General features: G+C 46.5%; 1 protein-coding gene across 9 annotated transcripts in view; it reads left to right on the top strand.

Annotated features, from left to right (window-relative positions):
• Positions 1–14,023, top strand: part of LOC135918099 (uncharacterized) — a 703,603-nt gene that overhangs the window by 65,477 nt on the left and 624,103 nt on the right. For all 9 annotated transcript variants that reach the window (XM_065451754.2, XM_065451756.2, XM_065451757.2 and 6 more), the window contains 2 exons: positions 7,587–7,767; positions 11,548–11,790. In XM_065451754.2, coding sequence (XP_065307826.2) covers positions 7,587–7,767; positions 11,548–11,790 — 424 coding nt within the window. The remainder of the gene's footprint in view (positions 1–7,586; positions 7,768–11,547; positions 11,791–14,023) is intronic.

The following is a 14,023-nucleotide window of genomic DNA, read 5'->3' as shown; positions in this document are numbered from 1 at the left end:
TATTTTGAATGCCTTGAACCGCATGTTTTTATACTATGTTATAGTTCTTTTTTAATTTCATTTTGAAATCGGGAAGGTTGCATGTGGACACCCTGTATATGCTGTGTGGGCAAGAAGCTTTAAAAAGTTGAGTACTATTTTATATTATAATTTTTCTATTGATGTTTATTAGATTGAGGTTTAATTGTACTTGTGGCTGGAGTGCAAAAAATTAACCGAGTTTCCCACTATGGCATGCCTCATTATCAGTTTTGGTTTTGACAAATAAAATCCCAAAACTTAAAATTTTAATTGGTTTCAATGAATATCTTTCAGGGCACAGTTGATTTTTGCCTTCAGCACTTTCTAAAGACTGAGATATCAGCAGCCATCACTTGTGTGGATAAACAAAAGATCCATTTATGAGTGATCCTGTTCATGAAAGAGCATCATGATATGGCGTACCTCAAGGCAGTGTTCTTTGCCCTTTATTGTTTCTAATACTATAACGATTTGCCCACTGATACATCTTCCTACTTACGACTTTTTGCTGATGACTGCATCATTCACCACTCAGTTAATTCTGTGGATAGTCACCTCGCTCACCAAGTGACCTTAACTACATTTCAGACTGGTGTACCAAATGACAAATGACGCTTAACTCGACTAAATGCAAAGTAATCTCTTTCAGTCGCAAGTGTACAAATTCTAACTTCTTGTACCTGATTGATAGCACAATAGTATCTCCGGCATCAACATACAAGTATTCAGCTGTTCACCTCACACATAATCTTTCATGGGCCGCGTACATTCAGAACATTTCTGCCAAGGCTTCCAGATCACTTAGGTATCTGTGCCGGAACTTGAAAAACTCCCTCAACAATGTAAGAAAATTGGCTTACTTAACAGTTGTGCGACCACAACTAAAATTTGCATCAGCTATCTGGTCCCCATATCAAACTGCATATCAAAACGGCCTAATCAGAATGCTAGAATCTGCACAAAATAGAGCTGCTCATTTCATTACGCAGAACTACAGTCCCCATTTGAGCATAACGCAGATCAAACTTGATATCTTTCTCGAACCATTAGATTTTCGTCGTTCCATTTCTCTTTTATGCCTATTTCGTAAATATTATTACAGCACCAGGCTGTCTGCATTACCTCTGAAAGCACCTTCACGCATTTTGTGTCGACTACATAATTAATTTGGCACAAAGCACATGCACAGAAGGACCGAAGCCTTCAATTCATCGGCACTTCCTTGTGCCATTGCTCTTTGGAATGATCTTCCCGACTATCGCATCCATCTGTGACCACAAATTTATTTATTTATTTATTTCAGTACTCTCAGGGCCAGAGGCATTACAGAGGAGAGGGGCATACAAAATCAGCAGCAGTTTTCTTAAATTTGTTGATGTCGGTAATGGCAGCGATGAAGGCAGGGAGATGGTTCCAGTCATTTCCAGTTCGAGGAATAAATGAATTTATACAAAGGCTAGTTTGGCATTGCGGTATTCCTGCCTTGAAGTTGTGGTCAGTGCGTGAAGATATGTAAGATGAAGAGAGGAGTAACTTGTCTTTGAGAATAGGGTTGGTATAATAAATTCTGTGAAAAAGACATAAGCGAAATTATTTACGGCGCAGAGAAAGAACGGGAAGACCAAGTGCAGATTTCATTGCAGATACGCTTGCTGTTCGGGAATAATTTGAAACAATAAAACGGGCGGCGCGGTTTTGAACAGACTCTAAAGTGGTAAATAATGTTATCTGATTAGGATCCCTAATGGAGCACGCATATTCTAGTTTAGGTCTTATTAACGTCCTATACAGATGAAGCTTAACGGTGCTGTTAGAAGCTATGAAATGGCACCGTAAAGGCCAGAATACATGGAGTGAACTTTCACGACGAAGTTCGGGCGGCAGAAAATCTGCCGCGGCAAGACGCCGTATGTTCGTCGGGCTGCGCTACATGGAGCAAAGACACGGCGGCCGCCGCCGGTGAGTCGCTGCATTGTTATCAGTGCGTCTTGGCAGTTTGATTCGCGCTAAGCCACTACTTCAACTATAGACGAGGCAAATGCGCAGTAGTGAAACACATGACACAAAAAAAAAGAACTTTAACGACAACTATTATCGCTTTTGAATTGGGGAACACTCTAAAAACGCGTAAAATTTTGTTTAGAAATGATTTCTAGTGTTTTTTATGTGTTTGAGAGATTCATGTGCCGATGTAGTTTAAAGAAAGCGGCGATGCTATGCGTTGTGGCAATACTTGGCGGGTAAACAACTTTCGGTACCTCCAACTCCACGGCTCTGTTCTGTGGCTCAACGCGCGCGCGGCCGAAGCAAGCAGACCCGAAAGTAGCGCACGTGAGCTTGTCTAACGATGGCTGTTATTAACTTATTAACCGCTTTGGATGCCATGAGTACGAAAAGCAGGAGACCGGCGTGAACGATAGAGCGGGATCGGGATACACGGACAAGCGGGGAAGCCTAGCCGGAAGTCGGGGCGGATAGTGAGCTGATTGGCTCGCTTTGGGGCGCCGCTCGTTTGCCGCTTCCGGTATCGTCGCCGCCCGACGAACTTTTCTGCGCCAGCTGGATCGGCGGCGAACGACGTTTTCTCCGCCGCCGCGCGTTGCGCGTACGCCGCCGGGCGTCGAACGCCGACTATTCGTCGCATATTTGCTCCATGTATTCTGGCCTTAAAAGTCCGAGCGTGCGGTTAGCCTGGTTAGATATGTAGTTCATGTGCATTTTCCAGCACAGATCGTGTTTTAAGGGAATACCCAGATATTTGGACGACAAGACAGATGATAACGGAGTGTTATTAAGAAGATAGCGAGGGGTGTATTCAGGCGGACGGCTGGAAGTATGCAGGTGTTTGCACTTAGTGGTGTTAAGTGTCATGAGCCATTTGCTGCACCATGAAGAAATTGCGTTCAAGTCCGATTGCAAACATGCTTCATCAGAGGGATTAGTAATTGAACGATAAAGCACACAGTCATCTGCGAAAAGATATATATGGGAGATAACATTATCAGGAAGATCATTAATGTAAATTAAAAACAGGAGAGGACCTAACACAGAACCTTGAGGTACTCCAGAAGTTACGGAAACAAGAGATGAGTCATAATCATTAGCTGAGACATATTGACTACGGTTGGAAAGAAAACATTTAATTCAGCCCAATACCTGATCGTTAATATTAAGAGCACCGAGTTTAATTAGTAATAGATCATGAAATACAGTGTCAAACACCTTAGCAAAGTCTAAAAAATGCAATCCACGATAATGTTGGTATCCATAGCACGAAATAAATCATTAGTGAAAGATATCTCTGTCTCACACGAAAAAAATTTTCTGAAGCCATGTTGACATGAATTGAAAAAGTTGTTAGATTCAAGGAATGTAATAAGATGAGAATAAATAATGTGCCCAAGAACTTTACAGGGAACGCTGGTTAATGAAATGGGCCGATAGTTGAGTACTGAATCGTTACTACCTGATTTATGCAATGAAACCACCTTCCCCTCCTTCCACTCAGGAGGGATGGAACAACTCTGTAATGACTGTTCAAAGATTTCACGAAGAATCAATGACGAGCAGGTAGATGTACTTTTCAAGAACTTCGTTGTAATGCTGTCGATACCTGAACAAGATGAAATCTTCTGTCTTCCAATTAAACATGTCACACCAATGGAATCAATGGGTATTGGATTCATGGGTAAAAAGTCAGATGTACAAGGACGAGGGAAAACATTCGGCAACGTAGAGGAAAAGCACGAGGCAAAAAAAATCACTTAACACTTTGCAGCAGTCACTCTGGTGTATTGGAGTCTTGTGATCATTGCAAAGATGTACAGTATTCGGCTTATTCCCGCTGACCACATTCCAAAATTTCTTCGGATTATCTTTAAGAAGGAGCGGGTGCGTGTGCTGGTAGAATTTTCTTTTTGCTTCAGATGTGTGGGGTCTAATGTGGGAATTCTCCCACCGTACTCTTGGGACAAAGGAACGACAACACAGTAGTACAAACAGTCACAAGGGCATTTATTGCACCTTTTATACATCAGTGCCTGCTAGCCGAGTTGCTATCCACAAAACATGCCGATGGGCGCGCGACAAATATAGAAGTCCGACTTACCGCGACCGGAAGCGAGCGAATATGTTCGCCCCATGCTGGATCCCAACGCCTGGTCGTTCGCGTGTATAGTCACGCGAATCGTGGCGCGTTCGAAGGCGGCCACGCGAGGCGGTCTCGCAGATGCATCGGTCGCCGCGCGCGCGGGATGTCCGCGCTGCTTCGGCGACCCGCCGGGGAAGAGCGTTGCTGCACGTGCGGCACGCTTCCCGTCCCGAACCCAAGAGAGCGCGCCCCGTCTCTCCCCGCCGAGGGTAACCCCGCAGCCGCGCAACACTAGCGCCATCTCTCGGACTGCGCCTGTACCACTCGGACCGCCGCGTGTGCGGCGAAGCCGCACTACAGGAGACGCGCTATGCGGGAAAAACATCAGGGGAGGCGCGAGGGTCGCGCATCCCCGCAGATGAAATTTGTTCTTAATCTGTCTTAGTGGTGGCGTAAGCACGCCAGCGCTTGGCCGTTTGGGTTGCCTTGGCCCACCGGATTAGTCTTTTTTCTTGTTGAGCAGGCGCCGCAGACACGCGTTAAACCACAAAGCATGAGAGTTGGATATAATGTGCTTCTGAGGGATAAATTGATTAATTAAAAAATTTACTTTCCCTTTGAATAAGGTCCAATTTTCATCAACATTGCACATGTGGACACTTGGAATGAAGTGAGTGACAAAATCTATTAGTTCGCGGTTTATAGACTCAAAGTCAGCGTTTTTATAGTCTCGGATAAGTTTTGGCATTTTGGTAGCGGGAATAGACGTGCGCTGTTCAAAATAAATGGGGCAATGATCACTCAAACCAGGTAAATATCTTAAACAGGAAACAAGCTGGGCTGTAGCAGTGAGGAGGAGGTCAAGAATGTTAGCAGCTTGCTGAGTAGATCGTGTAGGCTGAAGGACAAGTTGCTTAAAATTAAAATCCAGACAGAGGTTGGTGAAGAGAGAGCACTCAGATGTGGGAGGAGAGTCATGCCAGGTTATTGCTGGAAAGTTAAAATCACCAAGAAGGGAGAGTGGACATGAGGGGAACCGAACAATTGACTCATTTAATACATCATGTAAAACTGAATTAAATGTGAAAGGCTAACTGGGCGGCCGATAACACACACAAAAAATAATATTGCGATATCCGAGAGTGACACGCGTACACATGATTTCCAAACGAGTAGCAATATCTATAACACAACAACTCAAGCCGTCACGTACGGCGATCAATACTCTCCCACCAGTACGCAAGATACGGTCACAGCGAAAAAATTTGAAAACTCTTTCACATTGAAAAATTTCATGGTCTGCGAAATCACTTGAGAGCCAAGTTTCAGTCAAGATAACAATGTCAGCTGAACACAAGTCAATGGCTGAGGACAGGTCATCACGTTTATTACGCACACTGCGCACAATGGAATAAAGGAAGGAAATTGGTTTAGCGACCGGGTAAGCAGATAGCTGTAGCGATGAAATACTATGTAGTGATAATATTCATGGAAGCCAAAACAGATGTGCCTCTGTTCTTGCCGGAACGACTTTCAGCAATGTCTACTTCACAAACGCGATCGGTGGAGGAACATTAGACATAGCACTTTTTCTTGTTGTACAATCGGTTCAACTGCAAGACATACTTCTCTCCCGAAGCCTTACTGAAATCGGCCAACATTTTACGGGACTGGCGCGTGGCGCGACCGAGAAGTCTTCACTGAATGATACTTTGGAATTTTTTAACTTTGTACGTTGCGATATAATCTTTTCTCTTAATTTGGGAGAATCGAATTTAACTATAGTGGGTCAACATTTCTTTGGGACCTAGGAGCCCAGACTGTGAGCACGATGAATACCTTCGTCGGGAAAAGATAGATACAGTTGGTCTGAAAGAATTTTGTGAACGTGTTCTTCAGACTCTGCCCAAGTTTCAGAGCTAGTGTCCAGGATACCCTAGTAAAAAATCAGGTTATCTTGACAGGAGCGATCCTCGAAATTATCTAGCCATGAATTTATTGCACCTGACTCCGCATGAACAGCCTCGGATATGGCATCATTGAGTGCAGGAGCACGTTCACTGTCCAATGACTGTACCTGAGATTTTGCAAGCCTGTACCGCAAGCCTGTTAGTAAGGTCACATACTTTCTGCTCTAGTTTAAGTTCGTTCGCCTTAAGCTGTGTTAAGGTATCCATCAAGTCACCGGGACGGGCATGCGATTTTTCAGACAAGGCAGCAATAGTAGCTGGCACATCGGCATTTGAATTAGTACCATTTGGTCCCAGGTTTGACTCAATGTCGCCTCATTTCATGATCAGCTGCGGAAACGCTTTTCTAAGGAGTGACGTCGTGACTTCGGTCTCTTCAGTGGGTTGGCATTTTTATTCTCGTTGCTATTGCAGTATGCCTTGTTATCTTGTGTATCTTACATCAATTCTTGCATGACTCCTGTTTTTCTTACGATATGACATTCATGTTCATCTTAATCATCATCATCAGCCTGGTTACACCCGCTGCAGGGTAGAGGCCTCTCCCATACTTCTCCAACTACCCCGGTCATGTACTAATTGTGGCCATGTTCTCCCTGCAAACTTCTTAATCTCATCCGCCCACCTAACTTTCTGCCACCCCCTGCTACGCTTCCCTTCCCTTGGAATCCAGTCCGTAACCCTTAATGACCATCGGTTATCTTCCCTCCTCATTACATGTCCTGCCCATGCCCATTTCTTTTTCTTGATTTCAACTAAGATGTCATTAAGTCACGTTTGTTCCCTCACCCAATCTGCTCTTTTCTTATCCCCATTCATGGTACTCATGGTATAATACAATGTTCCTTGTGCCTATGTTTATTTTTTTGTTATCATTTGGTGTGTACAATTTTTCCCTTTTACTTCATGTTTTGCATCTTGCATCAATATTTGATACTTGTTATTATACTGTTTATGCTGTTTTTTGTCCTCCTTACTCAGTGCCCTTGTAGGCCCTGTAAGGTATTGTGAATAAATAAATAAATATCACTGATCTCTTAAATGGATTTCATGATGGTGACTGGGAATTGATTATTTCTGATGGTAGGTTTGAATACTATACGCGAGTGAAATAAGAAACATAGAACTGTTATACAAGAAGGCAACCATAAGCATCGACCGTGACCCACAATGTCGTGTTCTGGAACTAGTTGTTGCAAGTATCGTGAATATTTTTCTGGGCCAGAAGTGGGATGCGAAACACTCGGGACAACACTGGTGGTTCAACACCCGCACCCCTGTGTACAGCGTGCAGCAATGAGCGGGAAGGCATTTCTCATCCCTGACTGTGCAGGTGGCGTGGCTGTCCACACGAATGCGCAAGTCTGAAAAATTGGTCGGCAACTGTACTTATGAAAGGGTCAAGCATTTCGGCATTTTCACTACACCGGCAGCATAATGTGGCACTATAGCTCAAATCCTGTATACTGATGTTGCTGCTATGTGTGGCTCTCTTGAATGTGCAGGCAGGTTGAGCTTCAGGCGGCTGGTGCAGCACCACTCCTGCGCACCGTGACACAGACGATGAAGGTGCGTTGGCTGGATGAGCTGCTGGCACACAAGGGGATCCACTGCCCAATCCGAGACTGCCCCTTCACCTGCCTCGCCATCACAGCCATGGAGAAGCACTATGCACAGTGTGCTGGGGTGAGGGTCATTTTGAATTTGGTACAGTTGACTTCCATTAGTTCAGCCTTGGTGGATGTGACAAAATTGATCGAATTATCTGGCAGATTGAATTAAACAAAATGCAGAAAAAATGCCGCAACATACTTCTGATTCATTTGGCAGTACAGTAGAATCTCGTTCGTACGTTTTGGGGATAAAAATGGAAGAAACGTATTAACTAGGAAAATGTACGACCCGAACCCACTGAAAGCCATAGCACTCAACAGCGGTAGATATCATTGCTACTTACTTGCCATGGTGGCATGGTGGCTTTGGCGTTGCGCTGCTAAGCCCAAGGGTACCGAATCAAATCGTGGCCACGGCGGCAGCATTTCGATGGGCAAAATGCTAAAAACAAAGCCGGGAAAGAAATAAAATTGTCACATCACGTGCATCGTTAATCAGTTAATCTCGCAGCTATGCAGGGAAACAGAGGGTACACTAACAGAGGAGTTTCCATGCGATTGGATAGAAAATGCTTTGCAAATCTCACGTGCTCCTTGCTCTGTTTATCTACCTTGTCAACTTTCTTGACGAAAACAATTTCTTCTCTAATAGTCAACATGGCTTTTGCAAATTCCTTTCTTCCGAGGCTCAGCTGATAACTTTTACTAATGACTTACATGTATATCTTGATAGCAATTTTTTGACTGATTGCATATTTTTGGATTTTTTTAAAGCTTTTGACAAAGTTGAACATGTATTGCTCCTACACATACTAAGCGCACTAAACATTCACCTGTGTGTGGTTCTAACCCATCCTCTTGGAACAAAGGAACAACACAGTAGTGCAAACAATCACAAGGGCATTTATTGCACCTTTCATAGACTAATGCCTGCTAGTCAAGTTGCTATTCACAAAACATGCTGATGGGTGCGTGACGAATTGCGAAAGTCCAACTCACCGCGACCGCATAACGAGCAAATATGTTCGCCCCATGCTGGACACCAACACCTGGTTGTTTGCGCGAATGGTGGCGCTTTGGAACAATCGTGTTCGTCCATTTTGGGGTAGGCCTCGCAAGATGGGTCTCGCAGAAGCATGGATCAGTGCACGCGCAGAATGACCGCGCCATTTGCCGACGTCAAGCCTAAGAGGAGGAGGTTTCTCCTATTTGCGGCCAAGTAACCCCGCTGTTAGGTGGTGTTGGCAGAGCAACACTCGCGCTATCTCTCGTACTACCCTGCAAGCGTAGCGTCAGCTGCCGTAAGGCCACGCGGCGAAGCCGGATTACAGGAGACACTAACTATGCAGGAAAACAACATAACAGGAGATGCGTGAGAGACATACATCCTCACATCCCCCCAACCTTTAATCACTACATATTCTAACTAAACATGTCACACGGTCTAATATCAACGCATGCTTTGCGAACAAAGTAGTACATGCAGCAGTGGCCGTGCCGAGGAAATGTCCGAATGCTGTCCATAACATGCGAGCTGACATTGTCCTTGGGGTACACCGCTGGCGTCCGCTGGTCACAGCAGCAGTTCTGCAGACTCGATTCCAGGCCAGGACTCCGGGAATGGCGACGCAGTAGTCGGTACGAGCAAGCGTCACTTGCGCCGATGCACCCTGCTGGCAAAAGCCGCAGTAGCTGTTGGTGACCGCCGGCTCTTTTCTCTGTTGCCGAGGGTTGCGAGCTGGATACAGTCGCAACCCTGCTGAAGTTGCTGTGCCAAAGTCGCTGTGCCGAACAGGCCACAGCATCGCCATTGCCCAGGGTGGCTCGATCGTACTCTGGGGCAGTAGTGTAGACGATGTGCAGGTAACAGCAAACCAGGGGTGACTGCACTCACGCTGTGTACACTCAGTGTACTCGGCAAATGTTAAAGTAGTGCAAGGGATAGGAATTCTCCATGCGCATCGGCCACGGGGTACAATGTTCAACTTGGCTAGCAAAGGATCGGGCGGCTACTCAGATGCTAAGTTCACGTGAACGCAGCTCGCTTCCTTGAGTTGAATGAGTAATTTCAATTCGTGTGAGGCTAACTAGAATGAGGGAAGCAAAGTGCAACACCTCAACGCCACGGTCCCCCAGGTTGTGTCCCTCCACGTGCGACAGGCAGCTTCGTAAAGCCTTAGGCCGAAAGCGTCGTGACCCTGACAACAACCTGCATCCAAAAAACAACACCCAGAATGGGCGCAAAACATGCAGCCGCGAGGAGATGTCAGCTCTGTTAGGTGGACCTACCCCGCTCAGTGCACACAGCATCCGAGTTGACGGCGCCCACCGTCCCAGACGGTGTCGGAGCGCCCAGTGCCAGGCTGCAATACCAGTCCGCCCGTAGTGGCACCCGTGGCCTGCGGCCACCCGGCTCCCAGAGCCCCGACTTCATCAGAGTCAAAGAGGTAGAAGCTATTAACATAATAAATTCGGACCATCCACGAGGCTTCCGTACTTCCTCGCTTCAGGCTTGCCAAGCCTCGCTCTCCCAGGATGCAGACCTCGTGGCTCTCGCACTGACGAATGTCATAAAAAAAAAAACAATTGCAAAAAGGTTCAGCATGTTTAAAAGTTCAAACACACTAGTACAGCCACCGTCACCTCGCTCAAGAAAGCACGCCATCGACGCTAACGATCAAAATCCATGCTAGCTGTACGCTCGGTTCAAACAAAGGTCTTGAATGAAGCAAAACTATTAAAACTATCATCCAATGCCCCAAGAGCCCCACGTTGGGCTCTTGGGGTTCTCACCCGTGCTCTTGGGACAAAGGAAGGACAACACAGTAGTGCAAACAATCACAAGGGCATTTATTGCACCTTTCATAGACTAATGCCTGCTAGCCGAGTTGCTTTCCACAAGACATGCCGATGGGCGCGCAAGAAATCGCGCGCCGACTCACCGACTCACGGCGACTGGATAACAAGTGAATATGTTCACCCCATGCTGGACACCAATGCCTGGTCGGCCCTAAAGGGGGGCTTAAAAAAATGCGAGAAGGTTGCCGTGACAGCCTGTCAGCTTGAGAAATCCAGAAGAAACGCTGAGGTGAGATCTCCACAAGCATCTTGCCACGTACTTTAAAATTTTGGGGGGTATTAACAATGATGTTTTTATTAAATTGACTTTTTGAAAATGAGTTTTCTTTTTTTTTTTAAGACTTGCGTAGCAGATTTTTTTTCTTATTTTGTATTTTTTGTAGGAACACAATCTCTTGCGGGAATGTTGCGAAGGTAACATTCTATATTTGACACTCTTTTCAAGTTTCCGTGTGAAATAGAAAACACACAAAGGCACATCAAAATTGCAAAACATTTCTCCTTTGGGCCATGTTTGAAATTTTGAAGTATTTTTTTCATTTGTTGACAGCATAAAATATTCATGGAAGTTATTTACATCTAAGCATACTAAAACAAGCAGGAAATGTTTCGACACAACTTTTTTAGTTTGCATTGAATTAGGTCACGAAGCGAGAAAATATTGTAGTAAACAGTCTTAGGACACCTGCTGCACCACCTTCGAATATTTTATTTAGCATGCTAGGAATGCATATTGCGAATAATGTTTTCAGTGCTTTGCAGTTTGAATGTGCCTATGTAACATAAAAATTGGACAGAATAAATATATCAAGCAGACATGCATGTCCCACCTCTCGGGGAATTACCCTACACCGAGTTGTAGGGCACCATCCAGGGACTGTGTTCTTTTTTATTATTTGAAGCTGAGATGGAATACGAGGAGGTGCCTTGCTGTGTGGCACATTTCTGGGAGTTGCTGCTGTGGCTTGGCAATGCGTGTGCTGTACTTGTGCAGGTGAATGGATCTGGCCTGGACCAGTGCCCGTACTGTGAGGCCCAGTTCCTCACCCACAGCAGTGCCCTGCACGTGCACATAGTGGAGGAGCACCCGACTCGGCGCTCTCTCATGCACTCGCACGTGGGCGAGGGACGCTACCGCAAGTCCCTGGGGACCCGACGCAGCAGGGCCCCCCTGCCACCACCACCAACACCCAAGCGACCCTTGCTGGCCCGGGCGCCTGCCACTGCCGGGGCCACGGTGAGCCTCCCAAGTGACTGTGCCTTATTTATTTATTTATTTCAAGCACTTTCAAGGCCCGAAGGCATTACAGAAAGGAGCGGAGTCAAAACAAGGAGTAATGCAGTAAAAATACAAACAAAAAGTATTAACAAAAGGCATTCTGAACAGCAGTGTTGAAGTTGGTGGAGTTGGTGATGAGTGCAATTGATGCAGGAAGGCGATTCTAGTCCATGCTTGTACTAGGGATGAATGAGTCACTCTACCAGTTTGTGCTCCACAATGGCACCCAGATTTTAAGGTTGTGGTCAGTGCGGGCCGAAATATAAGACGGAGGGGCAAGAAGGGTTTCCTTTAAAGGGGGGGTTCAAGTGAAAAACTTTGCGGAAAAGGGAAAGACGGAAACATTTACAGCGTGACGAAAGATCAGGTAAGTTAAGAGTTCGTTTCATTGAGGAGATACTTGCATAGCGAGAATAATTGGATAAGACAAAGCGTGCACCGCGGTTTTGAATACTTTTCAAGAGTAGAAACTAATGAAGACCGAGTCGGATCCCAAATGGCTGAAGCATACTCCAATTTGGAGCAAACTAAAGTTTTGTAAAGAGTTAGCTTCACGGAAGAAGGGGCAGAGCTAAAATTACGGTGCAAGTAACCAAGCATGCGGTTTTACCCGCCGCGGTTGCTCAGTGGCTATGGTGCTAGGCTGCTGAGCACGAGGTCACGTGATCGAGTCCCGGCCACAGCGGCCGCATTTCGATGGGGGCGAAATGCGAAAACACCCGTGTATTTAGATTTAGGTGCACGTTAAAGAACCCTAGGTGGTCGAAATTTCCAGAGTCCTCCACTACGGCGTGCCTCATAATCAGAAAGTGGTTTTGGCACGTAAAACCACATAATTTAATTTTTAATTAAGCATGCGGTTAGCGTTTTTAGTAACATAGTGAATATCTTTCAAGGGTGGGAAATAAAGGGGGAGATAAGCTGTGTCAGAAACCATCTACTACAGTGGTTGTCAAGTCAGCGATAGCTTTCCTGTGTAAACTGTTGCCTATCCCCATGCCATCTGGGAGTCGCAAAACTTTATTGTCTCATGAATGCTGGTACAGCGGAATCTCAATGATACGATTGCGGGTAATACGAATTTCTGGATGATACGAATTTTTCTGAGGTTCCAGCCAAGCCTTATTACTTTGCAACGTGCTAGAGAATGAGAAAATTCTAAAGTGTGCTTGGCGAAAGCCAGACGCTGCTGCCGTCTGCGCTCCGCTTCCCTGGCTTTGCTGTTCGGTGACATAACCAGTTGCTGCTGCCGTCTGCGCTCCAATTAATTCGCTTTGGTGTTAGGCAATATCGCCTGTCGCTGCTGCCGCTTTCGTTCTGTTTCCCTGCCTTTGGTACCCGGCGACCTAATCAGTCGCTGTTGGCGTTTCTGTTTTGCCTCCTTTGATCTCGCATCTGGTGACATGTTCTGTCGTTGCATGCGCATTCGCTCCTTGATCATCTGGCGTTTGGTGTTGAAAGAATCCGGCGTGCGCTGGCGCTTCCCCGAACCGGTTGGCGCGGAATCACTGGGCCGCTTTGGAGCCATGCTCCTCACTCACTCGACTGCAATGAGATGTCTGGCAAAGGAGCAGCCGTGCGGCTGCCACCGCCGACGCATGGCTGACGCGAGTGCACTCAGTATTCTACTGCTACTGTGTGACGTCATGGTTGCTATGCACAACGACGCCTCCCACCGGCGCGCCAGTTGCTAAGGAGGGGAGGTTGCACCGCTGTGCGGAGGAGAGGCCACAGTTGGCACGATTCCAGTGCACAGACGGATGCGATCGCGAGTATGAGCCAAAGCTTTCGCCTTAATAAATACTGCCCCACCGACGGCCGCGAAAGAGAACACTGCGCAGTCACACGATTTCTCCCTTTCTCTTTTCGCGCGGACGTGGCGCCGGACAGCACGGAGGCCGCGACTGGGCGGGAAGAGTTTGAAGCAGTGGCGCATTTGTTGCTTTTGTGCTTTTCCTCCTTTTCCATGTTCCATCGGACGGAATAGCTGCTGTGCTTCAGACCGCGTTCTTTGTGTTAGGCGTGGGCGACGGCGAAGATCCACAACTGACGGCTGAAGCACTGCACATGCTCGAAGTTCTGAGGCGTGCTATGGCCTGTTACGTTTCGCCTACGACGTGCGGTAAAGCCAGCGCGGATGCAACGGACGCCGGGGCTTTGTTCAAAGCGGCGGACATTTTAGCCCGTTCGG

This window comes from Dermacentor albipictus, chromosome 3, assembly GCF_038994185.2.
Source record: "Dermacentor albipictus isolate Rhodes 1998 colony chromosome 3, USDA_Dalb.pri_finalv2, whole genome shotgun sequence".
NCBI lineage: Eukaryota > Metazoa > Arthropoda > Arachnida > Ixodida > Ixodidae > Dermacentor > Dermacentor albipictus.
Note: the sequence above shows the minus strand (reverse complement) of the source record. Positions and strands in the feature narration are given on the sequence as shown.